Genomic DNA, 21,782 nt, shown 5'->3' with positions numbered 1-21,782 from the left:
ATTGTTTGAATTTCCCGCGTTTTTTTAGGACGCTATTCAATGGTGGTTTCAAGGTATTTCAAACGCCACCATATCGGTTGATACATTTCTATTGATGGCTGGCCTGCTGGTCTTGTTCCTTTTGCTGGCAGTGCTGGACAAGAAAAAAGGAAAATTCAATTTTGGATGGTTCTATCTTCACCGATATCTCAGGTTAGCACTCTTTCATTTTTCAGTGATATTCCTAATACTTAATTGTTTTAAAATTCATTCAGATTGACGCCTGTGTACGCCATCGTTCTTGGCTTCATTGCCACTCTAATCGTGTATATAGGGACTGGGCCCAACTGGTACATCATCGAAACATCGGCTTACGGTTGTCGCATCAACTGGTGGTGGCATCTTCTCTATAGTGAGTCCAACTCTTCTATATGCATAACTCTCAACGCTACTAAACAACAGTCTACGCAATCCGGTGGCTGGAAGTGACGTCACGCTCATCTGCCGCGCTTACGTCTTCTCTTCTCCGCCGACGTGGGGATATTTCCAGACGACCAACGACACCGAAGAATTAATTTACATCAACGAATCAGATCCGCCGGCCGCGTTTGGTGTGTACTTTTATAGAATTTTAATAATTTAGAGAAAATTAAAATTTCTATTTTCCATACGATAACGAAAGAAATGGAAATTAACACGACATCATTGGCCATTGGAGGAGAAGCGGACGATTACTACCAGAGTACTTTGACGCTGTACAACGTCACGGCCGATTATCCGAGAAAGTTTAAATGCAGAGCAGTCAACGAAGTTGGCGATGTGGCCATGGACACAATTTCCTTCAGAGTTACCAACACTCGCATTCCCTTTTTAATGAATGCAAATAAGGTAACTGAAGTGACGCTGATCAAAGGAATTGCGCGAAATTTGACTTGCACCGGACACGGAATTCCGCCACCAGAAATCCAATGGTTTAAGGTAATTACCAATTGTTTTTCCCAATCAATAAAGTGACAATTTTGAGTCCCGATTTGGCGTGAAAAACAGGATGGCGTTGAATATTTTGACGAAGTCTACTCCATCGGCAACTCGACCGTGTTGACTCTGCAAGGATCCGAGGAGGAAGTTGGCTCGTACGCCTGTCAGTTAAGCAACTACCTGGGCGAAAGTTACAAGAATTTTACCGTCGTCTTTACCGAAGCGCCGGATGCGATGGACAACACAGTTGTCATTGCCGCCGCCACAGTTACAATGGCCATCGTGCTGGCCATAACAGTGATCGGAGCTAAAGTCTACCTCGATAAGGTATACTAATTTCAATTTGGTAGTTTCAGTTCAATTTAAATTTTGGCTGAATGATTTCTCTCTCATCGGATAGAAACGAATGAATTTATTTCCCGGGGCACTCGCTTTACTTAACGGAAACCCAAGAGAAATCAACGACCAACTCAATTTAGACGAACAAGTTGAAATATTGCCCTACGATAAGCGATGGGAATTTCCCAGGAGTCGACTCAAACTGGGTAGGTCCCTTGAATGAATTATCTAATCAAAGTCCACAATATTAAATCGTCTCTCAATTAAAAATGAAAGGTGTACAACTGGGAGCTGGGTGCTTTGGTCGAGTGGTCAAAGGCGAGGCTGTCGGAGTCAAAGACTCTGAGGAAACTGTCAAAACGGTGGCCGTCAAAATGGTCAAGTCGCAAACCAACGTCGCTGCTCTAGAGGCTCTCATCGGTGAATTAAAAATCATGATCCACCTTGGGGCTCATTTGAACGTGGTTAATCTACTTGGGGCCTGCACCAAAACCCTAATAAGAGGTACGTGTTTCTTTTTTAAATGATTTTGGTTTAAATAAAACACGAACCTATTAAACCGCTGGTATAGGAGAACTGATGGTGATAGTCGAGTATTGCCGATATGGCAATTTGCAAACGTATTTGGTCAAACACCGGCCGAACTTTATCAATCAAGTGGACGAACTTGGCAATCTCTTGTCGGATGCGGAAATGGAAGAAAAGAGAAACATGGCCAATAACAGGTAAATTTATACTCGCAAGGCTGTTCTAAGTAAAACATTGAATCAAGTTGTACAACTCATTTGTCCTTGTACGATTGTACCGTTGCAACCCACAGCCAAGAGTTGGAGAACCCAGACAAGTCTGAAGGATCGCAGCCTTCTGATGCCAACACTTTAGACGAAAACAATTCCACTAATCCAGGTCTGCTCCTACAATTAATTCTATAGCAAGGACATTACACATATTCAACTGTTCACTTTTAGATGGGCCGGCGAGTAGTGAAGTTATGAAAGAACCGGAATCTTTCTGGGCGTACCAACAAGACCCCGACGCCAATGTGCATGGACTGACCATGACCACAGCGGATTTGATCTCTTGGTCTTTCCAAATTGCCAGGGGAATGGATTACTTGGCTAGCAGAAAAGTAAAAAAGCGCAATTTATAAGAGCTTATTATTTAATTGGCATTTGTTCGCGGGTCTAAAAGGTTCTTCACGGCGATTTGGCCGCCCGAAATGTTTTGCTGGCCGACGACGGAGTGGCCAAAGTGGCCGATTTTGGAATGTCACGAAACATGTATTACGAGGGAAATTACCAGAAATCGTCGCAGGTGAGTCGAGCGAAAAACAAACCCGTCCAGTCAAACTCATTTAATTTAATTGAAATTCTGGTTTTTTTTAAGGGGTTGATGCCTGTCAAGTGGATGGCCATCGAATCCTTAACGGATCGCGTCTTTTCCACACAATCCGACACTTGGTCGTACGGTGTGCTACTGTGGGAACTCTTTACACTCGGAAAAATCCCTTACCCAGGTGGGTTGACAAAAAACATAGTTAAAACGACGATCAAATTAAAACAAATGATTTTTTGTTAGGAATGGATGCCAATCATCAACTGGTCCGCCAACTGGAAAATGGATACCGGATGGAGAAACCCGCTTATGCACCTAATTACATTGGTGAAATTATGTCCGGCTGCTGGAAAGCGGATCCCAAAGAGAGGCCAACCTTCAGTCACATCGAGCAAACAATCAGCAGCGAAATGGAGTCGACAGTCAGCGATCATTATTTGAATTTGAACGACTCGTACGAGAAGCTCAACGAAGAGAAAGTCACGGCTACTACGTGCGAACCTTTGGGGCTGGCCAAAGCGCTGGAAACCAAAGAAAAACCCACTAGATGGACCTCTCTAACTACGCGTGTCAGCAACACGGAACCAAAGCCACAAATCAAGGAATTTACTAGTTTGCGAGATATCCGTAGGGCGCAGTAAGTAACCAAGTCAATCATTTCATCCGCCTATTGTTTTTATAATCAATCATTTTCTTTTTTCCTATTCCCCGTTATCCACAGGAGTGCAGTTAATGCTTTCCAAACAACAGCCAATCCAAATCAATACGTTTAAATCGGGGGCCTTGTCGATATCGGGTTAACCATCAGCTTTATCGGTGAAGAGATTAAATCAAATTCGTTGTCATCTTCATCACCAATTAATAACAAGTTTTACCATTTCATCGCTGTGCTATGAATCGGATGTGTAAAGTTAAACAATGAAGCAATATAATTATAAGGTATTTTGGTTGATGAGCGTTATTACCAACCTTTTTTTTGAGCACGAAACAATGTGCGATCAATCCAGCTTTTTGTTTCTTATTTAATGTCTACCATTGCAATTCTTAACTCGGATAAAATCTCTTTTTAAAAACACCGGCTGTCGTTTTTTATTTGTTTTTACTTTTGCATTTCCTGTTTGAACCTCAAGTCTGGTACACATTTCCCTAAAAGGTCTGAAGATGTGTAAAAATCCTTTTAGTTCAATCGTTCACAGTCGTACACAGTTTGGTGAACGGGAAAATTTTAAAAACTCGTCCCCGGGGAAGGTGAGATCTCAAGATGTTTTTTGGCCATCACGATAGCGAACTCTGTCCGAATACAAAGAATTGCATTGTTTTTCAAAAGTGGCGCTAAATAAACGATTGAAATTTTTCTAAAATCCTAGCCAAGTAAAAGAAATAGGCATTAAGCAGTGTTGCAACACCGCAACAGTCTATGGACTAAACTCGCAATAATATTTTGTGCTGTCAATGCAGTGAACAATCTCTTCCCGACCGACATAAACGTTCAGGTGAGTTATATTTCATCATTTGTTGCTTATATTAATTATATTCATTTGATTGAATTGTGTATTTTTCTCGGACAGTGTATGGAACAGACATGGTATTTGGCGCTCGACATGCAACTCTTTATCGTCTCACCTCTTGTCATCTACTTGATGTGGCGATGGAAGAAAATTGGATTGCCTCTACTCGGGTTTTTATTTATCTGAACCATCGCGGCCAACTTCGCCATTTTCGCCGTGTTCGATTTGATGCCTACGGTGATGCCCACCCGGACGTAAATAATAGGATTTTATCTCACTAACGGATATGGAGATTTCACACAATTTTTTTTAAATTCTTCCAATTTTCAGAATGGATACGATCGCAATGGGTCTGGACGCCGATTATTATTACACCAAACCGTGGACTCGGGCTCCACCCTTTATCGTTGGAGTTTGGCTTGGCTGGTTCTTGTACGTCACCAAAGACTCAAAGAAGCGCACATCCAAGGTATAAAGACGCAATCTAATAAATAATACGGCTAGTTAATGGAATTAATTTACATTTAATTAAGTGACTATTAGATAATATTAGTCATCTTCTGGACAATGTCGTCAGCCATCATCTTGGCCGTCATTTACGGCTTGATTCCTTACTTAGATGAAACCGCTGTGCCGGCAATCGACCCGACAGTTAGTTTGTTTTACAGATCTCTGCACAGAACGGCATGGGCCGCAGCTGTTGCCTGGATCGTCTATGCCTGCACGAAAGGTTACGGAGGTAACATTTTTCAATCGATTTAATCTTATTTATAATTTAAATTTTTTTACTTTAAATTTTTTCATACTTTTAATTTTAAATTTTAAATCTTTTAAGCTAATGCATTGAGCTATCGCAACAATATGACGCAAATCAATACAAATCTTTATCGCTATAGGCATCATCAACCGACTGCTGTCGTGGAAAGGATTTCTACCTTTGAGCCGGCTGAGTTATTGCGTCTATCTCATTCATTTCGCTTATCTTGACGCATTCTACGCCTCCAATCGCAAGCTCGTTTACTACACTTTCAACAGCCAACTGATGACCTATTTGGGCATCGTCGTCACAGTCTTCGGGCTGGCCTTTGTCGTCTCCATTACCGTCGAGGCCTCCTTCCTCAACATTGAGAAACTTCTTTTTGCTGCTTTTTCACCACGTACGTACAGACTTTGAAATTTCATAAACTTTTCATGCAATAATATGATGTGTTGGTTTGATTAGCCAAACCCAGAGAGTCTGATGATGATAAACAAAACTCTCCAAGACGCATCGATTGGAAAAATAAATCCTGGGACAAATATTGAGCTTACATAAGAAATACAAACGAAATAAATTACAGAAAATACGATTGTGTGAACAGTGAAAATACCAGAACTTTTGTTTGTTTTTTGATTACTTGAAAAGCATTTATTATTTACAGTCAGCCTTTACAAAAAAAATATGAAGATACAAAGCCGTCAACATTTAATTGGATTTTGCCAAGTGGAATAAGGTTACAAAGTGGTATTCAAATATGCTAAATATAGACACGCTTACAGAACACCGGCAGCCTTCAAGTCTGCGAGCATCTTGACGACGTGTTCGGGCATCGGGGGAGGAGTGGGCAGGTGATCGCCGGTGGCCTCTGGAATCCGTTTTCATCGGCGGTCCAGTTGACGCTGATGATAACACCGTCCGGAGAAGTGTAGGAATAAGAGCCCCTGGAAACGGTGCCGATATCCTCGGGTTTAGGTCCAACTTTCTTTTGGTTTCCGCTTTCCTCAACTTTGGTGCCGTCGGCAGATTCGAAACTGCCAAATTCGCAAATTGTCAAAATTGAATGATCGCTATTATTAGTGATGATAGAAATAGAAAGACGTTTGAATATTACTTACTCGAAAGAGTAGCTGCCATCGGCGTTCATTTCGCTGTTGGATGAAACAATCAGGATGGGATTGCCCAGGGAAGCTTTGAATCCGGGAATTCAGAATCATGAATTTCTTGTAATGATGGCTGTCTCGGCCCACACATCTGCACAATGGAAAATGTTACCTCATTATATTGCAAACAAACTCTGCCAAAGCTGCCATGAATCGACAGCATTTTATAATCACTAGTCAGTAGGAACATTTTTCAAGATCTAGCTGAACACAGAAATAAAAGTAAAGAATTACCCTAGAGATGAAGCCGATGATCTTGATTCCTGAGATTGTTGCTGATAGCAGGTTGATGCTAGCACACAAAATAATCATGCATTTCTTGTAATGATGGCTGTCTTGGCCCACACATCTGCACAAAGTAAAAGGTTACCTCATTAAATTGCAAACAAACTCTGCCAAAGCTGCCATGAATCGACAGCATTTTCTAATCACTAGTCAGTAGGAACATTTTTCAAATTTGGAATAAGTTTATCCTAGCTTGTATAAGCTCCCGTAATTAGTGTATTTGTATTCAATTTGTAAAGTTATATACCTGTTAATCAGCATTACATAAGGAATTATATTCTATGGGAGGACACGACGTCGACAAATTGTAATCTGATGTTGTTGTTATCCTATTTTTCGTGTAGCCATTGGCGCCATTGCCAAATGTACTTCTATTCCCTCCCGGACCACGCAATTAATAAATGTGGTTTTTCCTTTTTGTGCAGCATCACTATAGGGCTGTTCGACATCTTTTTTAACATTTGTTGCCATCGTGGCAACGCAGCAACTCATGTATTTTTTGTCTGCTCCGAGTGACTTGTGTAGTTCTGCGAAATATGAATTTTTTGAAAAATAGTGATAGAAAAGGGGGTTGTTTTGAAGTTCTGATATGTTTTCTTTATATATTAGTTCGTTATAGTGTTAGTGTTTAATTATGTCACTGTCTAATTATGCCAGTGGTTTTAGTATTGAGGCAAAAACACGTTATTTAGAAAAGATACAAATGTTTAACAGTGATTGTCCATATTGTATTCCTAATTCTCTGTGGAAACACGGCATCAAATGCATCAAAGGTGGTTTCAACTGTTATGATATTTTGATCATCTGCAGTTGAAGTCATGTCAAAAGTTTCCGTACTTGTTGTTACATCATTCAAGGATGGGATTGGATGAGAATCACTTACAAATGTATCTTCAATTAATGCCACTTCTTCATCTAAATTGTTTGAGGTATCTTCAGTTGCAGTTTCTACATCTATCAATGAAGGTGTATCAGCCTTGTCAAAAGCAACATTGTTACGTACTTGCTGATCACCATCTGTAATGACAAAATAGTTCATTCATTAAAACAACATATAGGAATGTTTCTTACACATGAAATGAATAATGCAATACCTAGAAATTGTTTCGTGTTATTTGATCCCAAATTTATAGAGGGTGCCCAATCAACATGTTTTTTGTGGAATTCTCCACTCGGCTTTCCTGTAAGCATTTCACAAATGACAAATTGTAAGATAATAATCAATAATTGTTAGTATTAACCTACAAATACCTGTAAGAAAGTGATCCGAACACACATACAGATTTTTCAAGTTGGTGTCGATGATACAAGACCCTGGCCAGGTTCGCCCTCGGGTTTTTTTGGTACATCCTAATTATCCGTAATATATGTATGGCGTTGCAAACAACCAATAAATTCCTTAAAAACCAAGTTTTAAACAAAAAGCACCTTTTATTTGACTGAGGTTTTTGACGTTTTACTGAGTTTTGATGTTAAAGTTAAACATAATAAAAATGAAAATTTTAAATGTAAAAATGGTTTAGTGTTGTGACGAAAGCCACACTATTCAATCTCAGCTTATTGTTGTTTCAGCCAACGTTTTCGCTCTGCGGACTCAGGAATGTCAGGGTTAATCTAAGACATAAAATAAAAAGTTATTTTAAATTAAAGAATTGCTGGATGATGAGGTTATGAAATTTTACCGATACTAAAGTGTCATCAAAGGAATCTAAGAAAATTTCGCCGTCTTCACGCGAAAACGATGAAATTTTAATTCCTGCAAATCCTACAACGACGTCTTCTAATTTTTCAACCGCTATGATGAACTTTTCAGCGATCGTACTCCACATTGTGATCGTGACCTGAAGGCAAATAGGCTATATTGTTAATTATCTTTTTTAAATTTTGTAAATTTGTTTTTCTACCTTGTTGTAAGATTGATCAATGATCTTGATTTTCCTTTCTGTTGAAGCTTTTGCAGTTTTGATGGTGATGATTTCACCGATTTCGTAAAGTCCACCAATGACTTCTATAAAATAAGAAGAAATCATTTTTAATCCTGAAGTATTAAAACAAAGAAAAAAACGTACCGATGATCTTTCCAGATTCCTGGCATTTGTCCAGTGCTGTGAAGTGGTGTTTATAAAACGGAATTTCCTCTTCCAAACATGTTCCCCTTACCCACAACGTTGGGGAAAATGCCATATAAACTTTGGAGGGACATTAACCCATGAGCAATTTGGTGTAAGGAGCTGATTTCATTGCCAACATATAAATCCTGAGAATAAATTTGAAGAAATTGATGACAAGCAATCCCTTTCAAAGTTTGGCTCATAAATAAATACCTTGAAAACATTATCGAGTTCCATTGAAATGACATCACTATCTAGTGGGAAAAAATCAACAGGCAGTTCATCAATAGAAGTAAGAGTTCCATACACTCCTTTGTCCTAAATGAAGTAATAATTTTTTCAATAATTTCTTCTTCGCTGATTTAAGTAACTTTAACCAACCTTGAGCCGCTGTTCACATACTGCACTTCGTCGGGAGACAAAAATTAACTGATATTCCTTACTAGCAGAATGTCCTTGGCTTTCTTCGCTGAAATGTAAATTAACTTATTGTTGACTATTTAAAGTTAAAATATGTAGATTATTCATACCTGTGCAAGTTATCGGCAATACAATCCATCAGCTCAACTTCAGGTCTTGTGATGAACAGTATATTTTTAACAGATATGGAAGGCAAGCACCCAGGTTTTAACTGGAACATTTTTACAACATCTAGTTCCTTAAGAAAACTGTATTCTGCCACCAAACCAATGGGGCCAGTGAGTTGTTCATCCCAAAATATTGCCTAGCATAATTGATGAATTTACGTACATTTCTTAAATGGAATAGCACACACCAAAATACCTTTGTTCCACTGAACTTCTCTAAAAGAGAAACAATATCCTGTAACAATAACAAAACTGTTGACGAAATTTATTTTTACTGAACAAGACATCAACAGACTGTCAACAGACAACCTAATGGATTTTGTGGCTGTCCTAAGTCACAAAAAGCTAATGACTAAATCCGCATAAAAATTAATAAAATTTAGTATTACCAAATGAATCGAAACTTACCTAAACGCTGAGATAAATTACTGTAAGTTTACACAAAAAGTTTGAAGAAAATCGATGCAGTAGTTTAGTTTTCTATAAATTTATTCTGATTCTGAATTAAAGGTTCTGGAAGCCTGGCTCAGAACAGCGTTCACTCCCCCACATCCCCCCCACTCCTACACAAACACACACACACCCGCATTTACTTTAATGCCTTCTGGTAGTACAAGTACTACCCTCAGGGATAATTCATTCTCTCCAACCACAAATCTCGCCTCACACCCTCCTTTGGTAAACTATACAGTTTTACACTTGCACTTTTCAGGTTACGGCAATTTGACACTTTGCACCTTCTACTCACAGAACCTTTTTTAGTATTCATTATGCAGAATACCTATCAATCAGATAATTAAAAATTTGGTGATTGTTTTAATCTAAATACAAACTTTCATATTTCACAGAATAAACAAGTCACTCGTAGCAGACAAAAAATACATGAGTTGCTGCGTTGCCACGATGGCAACAAATGTTAAAAAAGATGTCGAACAGCCCTATAATTCTCTACTAAATACAAAATAATAAATATCATAATTATTCATTCTAGTACGGAATATAAACAATTAAATATGACTAACTTTTTAATTAAAATGCTTAAGAACATAATTACTTAGGACTTGAATTACTTATGGCTTTAATTACTTGTGAATTTAATTACTTGCAAAAGGGAAATACTTGTCTTGGTTAGCTAAATTACTTGTTGCCAGTATTACTAACTACCTTAATTACTTAGCTGACAGATAATAATTACTCTTGAATTTTATTATTCAATTCCGTATTTACTTAAGAGAAAAATTACTTACACCCATAATTATTGATCTTATTTACTTAATACCCCAAGTGCTTGTGAAAATAAATACTTGATGCCCTGACTCCCGTATCACGACAGAAATGTTTACCTAAATCACATTTTGACTTGGCATTGTTGTAATCATTGTAATTTTTCATTTTCTAATATGCCACCGTTTTAACTCTTCGTATAGACGCATACTCGCTTTTTCCGATTGCATAATACTTAGCACAAAAACAATTCTGTTGCGGTAAGATACTAAGATCCTCTTTTTTGGCGCCTTTTTTTTTGGGGGGGGAAGGGGGTATAGGGGGTAGATATTTATGGACTTGAGTGTAGTTATAGCTTGACTCGCCCCGGAAGTATTCGTTCCGTGCTGTCTGTAAAACAGGTTGATTTACTTCAAATTTTGCTAAAAGATGCCACCAAAATCAAAAGAGTGTTTTTCAAGTCCAAAGGATAAAAAGCGGAGTAAAAAAACGTCAGCAGCTTTAAGCTACCGATTGTGAACAGAATAACATTATGGATAATAATAATCTTAGTATTGCTCAACAAAATTCTTCCGCACTACAGATTCAGGTGATTAGTTTAATAGAAAATTACAATATAACAAAATCTTACGAAATTCCTACATTTTAATTGTTCTGAAAATAAGCAATTTAAGCTTTTAACTGATATCTTGCCCGTTAATACCCGAGGGCGAACCTGGAAGGGTCTTGTTTGGATATTCCATTCCGTAAGTGAATTAGAGACGAATAAATTTTCTCTCATTCCAAGTCCACCCTCTAATCCCTCTATATTGTAAATTTGGCAATTAAATTTGGTTTTCTTCTTGTCGCGTCCACATTTTTACAGATAGAAAATAGAAAATTAGCGTGTGCATTAAAAATGCACAGTTTACAGTTACATCCACTGTTCAATTTTCGCCAAGAAACAAATATATCAGCTTAAATTTTTATGTGATTTCAAGTAGTGTTCGGCAATCAAATTGAAATTATTTTTATAGGGGGGGGGGGGAGAGGCTTAGTCAAATTCCCTGCCCTTGATTGTGCAGATAGTAAATACCCTTGAATTTTCGTTGAGTCATACAAAACTATAATGAGTATGGAACTGTGAAGAAATTTTGAGAACAACTAATCCGTTAACAAATTAAAAGCAAATGAATTTTCTCCCATTTCTAGTCAACCAAAATAAATAAAATACGAAAAATGGTGAGCAATATTTGTCTCTACCTGAACCAAGTGTGTGTCAGGGGAATTCACCACTATCTAAATCTGGTCATGATAACACCATCATCATTGTCATTGAGACAATCAATTGTCTTGTCGATACGCGCCTTCTTTTGGATGATTTAATGATGCTGAACCAAGCGCGCTTTGCTGCTATCTACACAAATATAATTTAAGTTGAAATAAACATATATGAAACTTAACATTTAGTCTATGGATTACCACTGAATTTAGCTACCTGGGATTTCAGCACCTTCATCATAAAGCACCCTTTGACACTGCACGAGAACTGTTTGGTGTTTTCACACAAATCAAAGACAAAAGAATGGCAATGATTATTCAATGACACCTGCATATGCTTGTCATGAAGACTAACTTGGCCTCATGCTTGTCATGAAGACTATGTAATCGCTTAGTCTGATTGCCAGGATTTCCACGGTCTGACTTCTTAGGAGTATGGGTCTTCCGTTCCAAGGTCTATAAACATGTAAGAAAACACCAGGTTACATACAGCTTGTGTAAAAATGAATATAGTTGAACAAATGCAACACTTCTTACCATATTAAGATACTTCTTTTGAGCCTTATTCTTGATAGCATCCACTCTCCCTCCTGAGGCCAGCTCAGGTTGACTCGTAAAGCACTAGATTTCCCCTGGTTTATTGATTCTTACTCGTTGATCGATTAAAGTTGCTGTACGTTGCTTCTCTTATTGTTTTCTTCAAGCTGCGTAACAATCCCTTCAAAAGTTGCAGGCGTAACTAATGCCTGCAGAGTTTCTGCAACTCTTTCGGCTAAAGACGTCATCGTTTAAAAAATGTAAACAAGGGCTGCAAAATCAAAATGGCGACGGAAAGGAAAATACGTAGGGAAAGGGGGTTTGTCATGTGATGATGACTGGCCAATCAGGGAGTGCGGTATATGGCCTTCGGCTGACAAATGGTACATCCAACATGTATTGGATGTTCATCGGAGGCCAAGTTGGTTTTGCAAATAGAAACTTAAAAATGTGTTTCTGCGTTAAAAAGGTTTATTTGCATCTACAGTTCAATTTCCGTTTAGAAATTCGCACTCCTTCACGAATTGGAGTCGAACGAATTTCTCCCCTTCCCTAATTTTTCTCATCCTGCGACCGTGAAAAGGAAATAATTTAAAATGTAATGAAATAAAATTAAAATAGTGAAAAAAGTTTTAAAAGATAAACGAGATGTGTAGTTGCATCGTTTTCGATTTAATTTCAAGCGAAATTTAAAAATTAAAAAATAAATCAATTTTTATGTCTGGCAATGAAATCGAGTTTTTCACGTTCCCTGCCCTTGATTTTAGAGATTGAAAAGCCATTTTTTCTGGACGAGTGCACAACTGAAATGTGAATTGATCTATAAAAAATTATTTGTAAATTCCGATCCGTAATTGAATTAGAGGCGAATGAATTTTCTCCCATTTGAAGGCCTTCCGTTTTTCGTCAATCTGGCAATCAAAATTGGCTTTTTGTCCATAACGTCTAGAGTTTTGCAGATAGAAGTTTCCAACTTTGCCTGTGTATTTAGTAAGGGTAATTACATCCACAGTTAAATTTTGGTAAATAAATGTTCATTCTTTAATGAATTAGAGTCGAATGCATTATCTTCCCTTCCCCCTTAAAATTCCCTTCCCCAAATTTTCGTGTCGCCGTTCATTTTGTGAATTTTAAATGTCGAACCCAAAACCTCAAAGGGACGCGACAATTTCCTCCTCCAACATGAAACCCGTGAAATGAGTGTGGTGGTTACCGACGTTGCCGTTGTCGTTGTCAACCAAAGCCGCGAATGAAACAGTATCATTAGCATAATAAATCTGCACCCAGACTCGATCGCCTTTTTTCAGGTTCAGCGTCGACTGGAGGGAAAACGGACTTTGTTGAGAAACGGGGCCCTTACTCTCTTGAACATTACTCGTCCCGATTATATACCCGTTCAAAATAAGCAAAGAATCAAACCCAGCATAAGCAACTGAAGATGCAAGACGCGCCACTCCCGCGAAAGAGAAAAAATAAGTTCCCGGTCGCGGTGCCGTGAATATGCCCGATGACAAATTCATGGCATTTCCCTCGTTCACCCGCGCCAACTCGAAGGGAATCGGAGTGTACATTGTGTAAAATGTAGCATTTCTTTGGACGTAGAAATAAACGGGCGCGGATTTAACGTCGACGTATCCGATCCAAATCTGAAAGCCTTTTTATTAATTAAAAATGACATAATTGCAAATGAATAATTCGTGAGAATCTAAAAAATTTACCCGCATCGTCCGGTAGTTTAGTGAAATCGCAGTAAACGGATTCCATTTTCGCAGATCCCAAGACGGAATAAATTCCGTTCAGGGTGTGGCCAATTAACCACAAATCCTGACATGACTTTGGCATCAAAACTAATCCGGTGCACACGAGTCGGCCAAGCGTGTGGACGCCGGATGAAGTTTCCAGTTGAGTTCGTCCGAAATTCAAACGAGTGACGGGCAGAACATTTTTGTCGGTAATGACACCTGTAAAAGAAATTAATTTTATTCATTTTAATTATGTACAAACGGGGGATCCGTAACACACCGTCGTCGACTAATTGAATTGGCAAAAGAGCATCGCAATTGCAATTCGCCGCAGGATCGACGCAATTTGCATCGATTCCGCACTGGCAGGTGTGAACTCCGTCCGTGTTATTTCCGGCCCAAAAGTATTGCGGATTTCCTTCTCTGTCGTTCCACCAGGAATAGGCGAAGCCACTTAACTCGAATGCAGCATAGTTGCAGTCGTACTAATAATAGAATTAAGAATTTAAAAAAAAAAAGAAAATAAAAACCAATTAAACTGATGAAACTAAAACTGACTCTAATCGATTGATGGCATTCGCTGGATAATTCCATCAAAGCTTTGATTTGTCCCATTGACGAATTGTAGTTGATGGAACGGGAATAGCACCCGGCCTCGGCGCAGTGACCGACATTTAAAGAAGATTCACTATCGTGTAGAATTGAGGTCGATCCTGTTTTAATGGAAAGATGATAAATAAATAAGATAATTTTACTTTAATTGAAAATTTAAGTATTTCACCTGATGTCATATCGCAGTAAACGTAAATTGGATCATCGCCGACACCTTCTCCGTCCGGATCGATCCAGTGCATTCCGGATGAAAGTGAAGGATCGATCGCACGAAGTTCTCTGCATGTCCTTGGAATTCCGCTCCTTCCAGTTGATCGAATTGCAATTTTATTATTATTTTGAAATAATTTTGAATCAGTGGAAACTTCCAATAAGGAAGTTAATCTTCTTTCTTGATCCTGAATTTTGACTTCCAGTTGGACATTTTTTTCCTCTACTTGTTTTACTCTCAATGCCAAATCTTGTCTTTGTTCATTCTGTCATAGACAAGTAAAAGCGTTTTACCCAACAGTGAAACTCTGAATTAAATTAACTACAATAGACTTACATTTAGTTCAAGTTGCGCCTCCAGTTGGGCATTTTTGGCCTGCTGTTCAATCGTTGTTGATTCAAAGAGTTGTTTCATTTGAATCTATTGACAAATGGAATAAAATTAATAAGATATCAAAAATAAAAAATTATTTAATTGTTAACAACAGAAGCATCGCGTGATGAAAAGGAAAATTTTTATTAATTCTGCTCACATAATTTTCCTTTAATTGTAGGAATTCTTCCTCCAATGAAAAGGCAGCGCCAGTCGAACTCGGCGTCCAGCAGATGAAAACCAACAGCAAAACAACTTGGGTGAGTGAAACTACAGAAAAGTGCGCCATTCTTTTGTTATTCGAAATTATAGATGAGACTGTGTTTTCCAACTTGACGTGCGTTTCAATTTATACAGTTGGACCTGTTGTTGCGTTGCGTCCAACTTAAAGGTTACACTTGATAAATTGAAAACAACAGGTCTTTGTGTCTGTAAATAAGAAGATAAGTTTTCGATTAGAATTTTTAAATGTCAGACTTTTAATGTCATTGTGTTATTTGTTTTTGTACGTGGCTATGAACAATCTTCCCTTTATTGAAGCGGGAATTAACTTGCGGACTGGTCAAACAAGGAAAGAAACAGAAAAACAAAAACAAATAGATATTAATTATTGACTCAAATGAAATGTTTTAAAGAAAAAAAAAGACTCGTAAACGAAAACAGAGCCATAGTGGCCTGTAATTCTGTATGCAGAAGAAATAGGTTGGCTCTCCTTCTGTCCTATGTGTTGTTGTCTGTTGTTGTTGTGTAAATATTATTGTAAGAAAAGGGAGGGGAAATTTTGATTCTTGTTATTTCTTAGTTTGCTTCAAGGCTGGCATTGATGAGAATTGGTTACATCCACTTCACCATTCAAGAGATACCAGACAGCCAAAGTGACACAAACCAATTTAGTTTGAATAATTTATTCGCATTCTTTAGTTTTCGGAAAATAAGACGAGTGTTTTCAAACTGAACCGAGTGCGTTTCAATTTTTACAGTTGGATCCTTTGTTGCATGCAACTGAAAGGTTACACTTGATAAATTGAGATAAACGGGTTTTTACTTTTTATGTTTATATAATCTCTGTAAATAAGAAGTCAAGTTTTCGATTAGAATTTGTAAATGTCAGTCTTATGGTCTGATGTTATTTGTTTTGTACGTTGTTAACTTGCTATAGACAATCTAACGTTTACTAAAGCGGGGATTACTCTGCGGATTACTCTGCGGACATGGTCAAACAGGGAAAAGGGGGGAAAAAATTGATATCAATTACTGACTCAAATTGAACTTATTTTATTTTGCGTTTTTTACGTTTTATAATCGTATTTCAAAAAGAGAATTGACAATTACTGCAGGTGAAGGAAAGTTTAAATTTAATTGAAGTGAAATTGTCCATTGACGAGTGCACATTGACGAGTGCTCCGATCGTGATTCGCATTAGCAATCGTTTGATTAACTCAATAACAAGTATAATTTAAACTCGTTGTACCATTTTGATTAGCAATAAAATTTCAACTTAAATCATTTCTTCCTCTTTTTCGATCCTTTGACAGCAAAGAATTCGCTTGGTTTGCTCTCTGCTCGGCTGTAGGTCCGTGTCATTTTATATTCCCGCCAAGGTTTTACATCATCCTGCCTGTTAATTATTCAAATACTCGAAACCCGGCCACAAGCCGAATCCGGCCGAATCTTACAAATTTTAATATACGATTCGGCCAGTTGCATTTTTTCAACGTCCCCGAAATTATTATTTTTTGGCCGAAAAACTTGTGCTGGCCGAAAAAAAAGGATGGCCGAATCATATAAATTTTTATGTGTAATTTGGCCACCGGCCGAAACATACACATTATTGTGTAACATTCGGACAGCGGCCGAATCATACAAATAATTTTTGTTGCATTCGGCCAAATATTTTCTGGCCGAATCGTACTGTATTCGTTAAAAATGGACATTGATGCCCAGAAGAAATTGGTGGAAATTTACACGAATACCAAGAAAGGGGGAGGCCGGTTGGAGTCAGATTATTTAGCTGGATTAAAAGGCTCCCTGGATATTGATTTGTCTGGCCACAGTTCCATTTCTAAAGAAGATTCAGATAAATTTTTACCAGGAAACCAAAGATCACGTTGAGTGGAATGGAGAAAAATTCGTACCCAAACCCATGCACTTGAGCAAAATCAATCTAGCCAATTTCCGTGACACTCAGTTACTTCAAGACAAAGTAGTGCGCGTAAAATATACGACCGCCATTCTGTCAACGCCCATCAATTTTTTCCAACAAGAAAAATTGACCCCATCCCATGAATGGCAAAAATTGAAGAACACCGTCGAAGATTTGAAAAAAGAAATTTACGGTACTAAAATAGTAACCCTCACTCCTTTTTCTCCTGAAATTGGAATTAAATTTACTTTGATAATTCAATTTAATGTTATTTAAATAGAAAGAAAAAACGAAATAATAGACATTGGTAAAATACCAACCTCATGTGAAGATTTGCAGAGAATGGGGCATAAAATCAGCGGAATATTTCTTGTTAAGGGATCGATAAAGTTTGAAGCTGTTTATTGCGACTTTTCCCCAAGCGAAAATGGTAAGTAGTAAATTAGCCCCCAACTAAATTATGTCTGTAACGTGGAAACTTACGATAAATTATCTGACAGATTTACAAACCTGGATTGGATATGTCGACATAAAATCCTTACCCGTCCATTTCTACGTTACCAGATACGATTCGTTCAGCACCAAATCAGTTCCGATTCCGTTCCAGCGTGAAGTTATCAACTCCGGAAATGCAATGGATTCCACATCGGGAGTATTCAAGTCCCGGCGATCGGGAACGTATTTTTTCTCCTTCACTGGACTGGCTAATTTTCCAGCTTCACCTTCCCCTGCTTATTTAGGCGTTCAACTTTATTTGAATGGTGGTGACGAAATTGCAGAGGGTCGGACTGAAGAGGCTCACATCGTCGCTGATTTAAAGAGTCAACTGACCCTACAGTTGACGCTGAATTTGAAAAAAGGCGATAAAGTTTGGCTACAAATTTGTTGCATGTCACCAGGAGTGTCTCTGTATGACGATAGTGCTCACTTCACTCATTTCACTGGAATCTTATTGGAGGAAGAATTTGTTCAGAAAATATTGTCTAATTCTTAACAAATGTAAATTTTCCATCAAAAGTTTAACTAAATTCCGCTAAATTCTAACTTCAACCTGCTTGAACTTTGATAATCTTCAATCTTAATGTTCTTCTTAGAAAACCCCGATTTTACTTAAAGAAATACAATTATAACCACAATTGATTATTATCTTAATTCTGCTATTCCTGCACTAGGCAAATGACGGGGGAAATAACTGGTAAATGAAAGTAAAAAGAAAAAAAAAGGAAAGATCAAAAAGGCAAAACGAAAAGCGTTTTCCCACCGAAAATTCACGATAAAATTGTGCGGCCATTCCATTCTCTTGTTTTCTGGTTTCAAGATTTTTATAGATGGCGTTGCTTGACTGTTTGTAGCATTTCTAAGCTAGGCCTTAATTTCTTACTGTTATACTTCAAAATAAAATTATTGTTGTTTACACACTCGTATGAAAATTTGTGTGAATCAATTTGAGTTCAAACAACAAGGAGGAATATAATTTGGTTCAAAATGGGTGATTCTAAAGGTGGGTCATCAATTCTCTAAGAAAACCTCAATTCAATCGGCCATTATGTAAAAACAACTTTTTTCCCTCCATGCATTCTATTCTAGATAACCTTTTGTGGATTTCTTGGCATGACTCTGCTTGGATACCCATTCTTAATCCTACCAATGTAATGGATTACTTTCAGTCTACTACAAACCCTTTCTATGACCGAACTTGCAACAATGAAATTGTCAAAATGCAGCGTCTCAATATGGAACACCTCAAGTATATTACAAACCACATTCAATTAAAACTTTATTATTAATCATTTATAAAATTCAACAGTAACTTGACAGGACTTGAGTATATGCTTCTTCATGTTCAAGAACCAATTTTGTATGTAATTCGAAAGCAGCATAGGCATTCTGCAGCTGTAGTTACTCCACTTGCAGATTTCTACATAATTGCTGGTGTAGTCTATCAAGCCCCAGATCTTGGTTCTGTGATCAATTCTCGAATTGTAAGAAAATCGGAAAATGTTTTAGTGTCAGTCTAAACTAATTAGAATTTTTTTTCTATCAGTCTACAACAGTCAATCATCTCCAAGGGGCTTTTGATGAAGCTAGGACATACTCAAGATATCACCCAAGCAAAGGTATACAATTTCTTACATTTTTTAAATAAATTTTATTATCATATTGGTATTTTCAAGGTTATTGGTGGGAGTTTAAGGAGACAGAATCGAAAGATGAAGATGAGAAGAAAGCACAGAAAAAGAGTTTGAAGGAAAAAGCAAAGGAGGAGAGTGGTTCCATGTTCCAAAGGCATCGAGTTAACGTTTTGCTTGCTGACCTTGCCAAAAAGTTTCCTCTTAAAAATACTCCTTATCCAGCTACCAATCAACAACCCGAACAAAGAGCATTAACAGAAGAAAATACTAAAGTCGAAGTTAAGGTAGAAGTTAAAACAGAACCTCAAGCCAACAAACCTCCACCTGAGAAAAAGCCCAGACTTGTGTAACTAACTTGTAATTCTGTTGATACAATATTGCATACTATTTAAATAAGAGTTGGAAAATTTAATTCAGAATCGAAGATAGAAGTGTATTAAGAAACACGCTAACCACACAAAACCATGATTACTATAATTGCGCAATATTGCGGAGATGAAATGTAAAAAGATTTAGACGGCATCTTCAATCCCCAGACGAAAAAGCGCTGAAAATTTCATTTGTTTGCTGTGTGACGCGAATGAAAGTTGTCCGTTTAGGTAGTTCCTTAAGGCGAGCAGCTCCAGTGTATGTGCAAGCAGAACGCAAACCACCCAAAATGTCGCTGATGGTTGCATCCACATTTCCGCGATACGGAACCTCAACAGTCTTTCCTTCTGAAGCCCTGTAGAGAAGAAAACGAAGGGTTATTATAAATATTGTTCATTAATTTTTTAAATTACTACTCGCCTGTATTCAGAGACTCCACCAACGTGTTTGTTCATAGCCGTTGCGGAAGACATGCCGTAAAAGAGTTTATACTTTTTCCCATCTCGCTCGATCACGTCTCCACCTGACTGATCGTGGCCAGAGAGCATACCACCCAACATCACAAAATCTGCTCCGGCTCCAAAGGCCTTAGCAACATCACCTGGGCAAGTACACCCTCCATCCTACAACGTAAATTGTCAGTATAAATTTTACGTGTGTGATCAAACTGCTTTCTTACCGATATAATGTGGCCACCCAGTCCATGAGCTGCATCAGCGCATTCAATGACTGCACTGATCTGAGGATAGCCCACACCAGTCTTCTTACGAGTTGTGCAAACGGAGCCTGGTCCGATTCCGACCTTGATGATATCTGCTCCTGAAAGAATTAGTTCCTCAACCATTTCTCCAGTGACCACATTTCCTGCCTGTATGTGGGAAAATTCCTTTAGTATTTTAACAAAGCATTACTGGGTAGTTTTAAGTTACCATAATAACGTGTTGAGGAAAGGCTTCCCGGACACTGCGAACGAATTCGACAAAATGTTCGGAATACCCATTGGCTACGTCTAGACAGACAAAGCGCACCTCGGGCACAGCATTCAGAATCTTGGACAGTTTCTCGAAATCCCCTTTACCCGAGCCAGAAGAAGCAGCAACGAATCCAGCGACATCTTTATTCTATAAACGTGAATAAAACTGTAAGATACATTCTCTTAAGAAAACTAATTATTTTTTACCTTTTGCATAAAATCGACCCACTCCTCAACTTGGTAGTGCTTGTGGATGGTTGTTAGCAGTCCATGCTGGTTTTCAAAAAAATAAATAAATTTAGATAAGGGAAAAAATCAAGAGATGGCAGTCAGGCGCACACAGCGACTATAATCTAGTCGGTGAATACAATACGGAAATAGCACCATGAAAAGTAACAGGAAGTGCCATGGGATACACCGGTTTCACAACCGACATTTTCTTAATACCTTAGCTAGGGCAGAAGCCATTTCGAAAGTTCCGACTGTGTCCATGTTGGAAGCTATGATGGGGATCCCTCGAATAGTTTGCTTCGAGTTCCGAAATTTGATTTCGCGAAACAAATCAACCTATGCAACAAAACAAATATTAATCGGGTATTGTAGTTCATCGACCACAGACAGCATTTTAAAGAAATTCTACATTTTTTAGGTCACTGAACCCCCAAGTAAATGAAACGCACGTGTTTTTCTCGGTGCAGACATGACCTCTAAAAACGCGATAACAGCTCACTTGAAGTATAGAATACGAAAAACAATAGCCCATGTCAACTTTGTAGTCTGTGCTTTAAAGATAGCCGAAGATATCAAAGTGATGCAGCTCCACATTGAAATATTATGGGGGAAAAATAATACTTACATCGGCACGACTCTTGAGTGTGCTGCGTTTTGGACGTAGGAGGACATCTTTGAAGTCGAGCTTGACGTCATTGTCGATTCGTGGCATTTCTCTCTCCCTTCCTCGTAAGACGGTAACAATTAAGTCAAACTCTTACCCTCAAACCAAGATGTCTTTGATATCAACTAGTTTGAAGAAGAAAGAGTGGCTGTCTGACCGAACAACAAGAAAGCTGAGACCTGCTAAGACCAACCGGCAACCGACCTCTACTGCATAAGAAGTTAAACTGAAATGGTAGACGACACACTCACACGACGAAAGCAAGTCTGT

General features: G+C 38.1%; 8 protein-coding genes across 8 annotated transcripts in view; 4 read left to right on the top strand and 4 right to left on the bottom strand.

Annotated features, from left to right (window-relative positions):
• Positions 1-21,782, bottom strand: part of LOC124316145 — a 411,551-nt gene that overhangs the window by 18,832 nt on the left and 370,937 nt on the right. The gene's annotated exons all lie outside the window — the stretch shown is intronic.
• Positions 439-3,581, top strand: LOC124316187 (vascular endothelial growth factor receptor 1-like). The gene is made up of 12 exons (XM_046781986.1): positions 439-590; positions 662-957; positions 1,027-1,284; positions 1,358-1,502; positions 1,573-1,800; positions 1,868-2,021; positions 2,117-2,202; positions 2,265-2,425; positions 2,488-2,610; positions 2,683-2,812; positions 2,875-3,268; positions 3,353-3,581. Exons 2-12 carry the CDS (start codon positions 664-666, stop codon positions 3,402-3,404), a joined length of 2,025 nt encoding a protein of 674 aa, XP_046637942.1. The 5' UTR covers positions 439-590; positions 662-663; the 3' UTR covers positions 3,405-3,581.
• On the top strand, positions 4,116-5,530 carry LOC124316523 (O-acyltransferase like protein-like). The gene is made up of 5 exons (XM_046782516.1): positions 4,116-4,393; positions 4,470-4,608; positions 4,683-4,878; positions 5,036-5,296; positions 5,362-5,530. The coding sequence occupies exons 1-5, from the start codon at positions 4,368-4,370 to the stop codon at positions 5,442-5,444; spliced, it is 705 nt and encodes a 234-aa protein (XP_046638472.1). The 5' UTR covers positions 4,116-4,367; the 3' UTR covers positions 5,445-5,530.
• Positions 7,902-9,811, bottom strand: LOC124316764 (vacuolar protein sorting-associated protein 33A-like). The gene is made up of 10 exons (XM_046782712.1): positions 9,791-9,811; positions 9,239-9,277; positions 8,986-9,179; positions 8,837-8,924; positions 8,669-8,773; positions 8,505-8,601; positions 8,414-8,449; positions 8,249-8,352; positions 8,027-8,185; positions 7,902-7,958 (listed from the first exon to the last, which is right to left on the bottom strand). Exons 1-10 carry the CDS (start codon positions 9,809-9,811, stop codon positions 7,902-7,904), a joined length of 900 nt encoding a protein of 299 aa, XP_046638668.1.
• LOC124316240 lies at positions 13,016-15,358 on the bottom strand. The gene is made up of 7 exons (XM_046782059.1): positions 15,161-15,358; positions 14,965-15,048; positions 14,587-14,893; positions 14,364-14,518; positions 14,086-14,290; positions 13,782-14,024; positions 13,016-13,717 (listed from the first exon to the last, which is right to left on the bottom strand). Exons 1-7 carry the CDS (start codon positions 15,287-15,289, stop codon positions 13,215-13,217), a joined length of 1,626 nt encoding a protein of 541 aa, XP_046638015.1. The 5' UTR covers positions 15,290-15,358; the 3' UTR covers positions 13,016-13,214.
• LOC124316484 lies at positions 16,252-18,163 on the top strand. The gene is made up of 4 exons (XM_046782461.1): positions 16,252-16,449; positions 17,012-17,336; positions 17,424-17,573; positions 17,644-18,163. The coding sequence occupies exons 2-4, from the start codon at positions 17,144-17,146 to the stop codon at positions 18,135-18,137; spliced, it is 837 nt and encodes a 278-aa protein (XP_046638417.1). The 5' UTR covers positions 16,252-16,449; positions 17,012-17,143; the 3' UTR covers positions 18,138-18,163.
• Positions 18,513-19,804, top strand: LOC124316510 (mediator of RNA polymerase II transcription subunit 6-like). The gene is made up of 5 exons (XM_046782501.1): positions 18,513-18,644; positions 18,731-18,890; positions 18,951-19,125; positions 19,188-19,260; positions 19,318-19,804. The coding sequence occupies exons 1-5, from the start codon at positions 18,629-18,631 to the stop codon at positions 19,623-19,625; spliced, it is 732 nt and encodes a 243-aa protein (XP_046638457.1). The 5' UTR covers positions 18,513-18,628; the 3' UTR covers positions 19,626-19,804.
• On the bottom strand, positions 19,688-21,781 carry LOC124316398 (GMP reductase 2-like). The gene is made up of 7 exons (XM_046782327.1): positions 21,474-21,781; positions 21,065-21,184; positions 20,825-20,890; positions 20,574-20,765; positions 20,324-20,512; positions 20,065-20,267; positions 19,688-19,999 (listed from the first exon to the last, which is right to left on the bottom strand). Exons 1-7 carry the CDS (start codon positions 21,558-21,560, stop codon positions 19,801-19,803), a joined length of 1,056 nt encoding a protein of 351 aa, XP_046638283.1. The 5' UTR covers positions 21,561-21,781; the 3' UTR covers positions 19,688-19,800.

This window comes from Daphnia pulicaria, chromosome 12, assembly GCF_021234035.1.
Source record: "Daphnia pulicaria isolate SC F1-1A chromosome 12, SC_F0-13Bv2, whole genome shotgun sequence".
In the NCBI taxonomy this organism is placed as follows: Eukaryota; Metazoa; Arthropoda; class Branchiopoda; order Diplostraca; family Daphniidae; genus Daphnia; species Daphnia pulicaria.
Note: the sequence above shows the minus strand (reverse complement) of the source record. Positions and strands in the feature narration are given on the sequence as shown.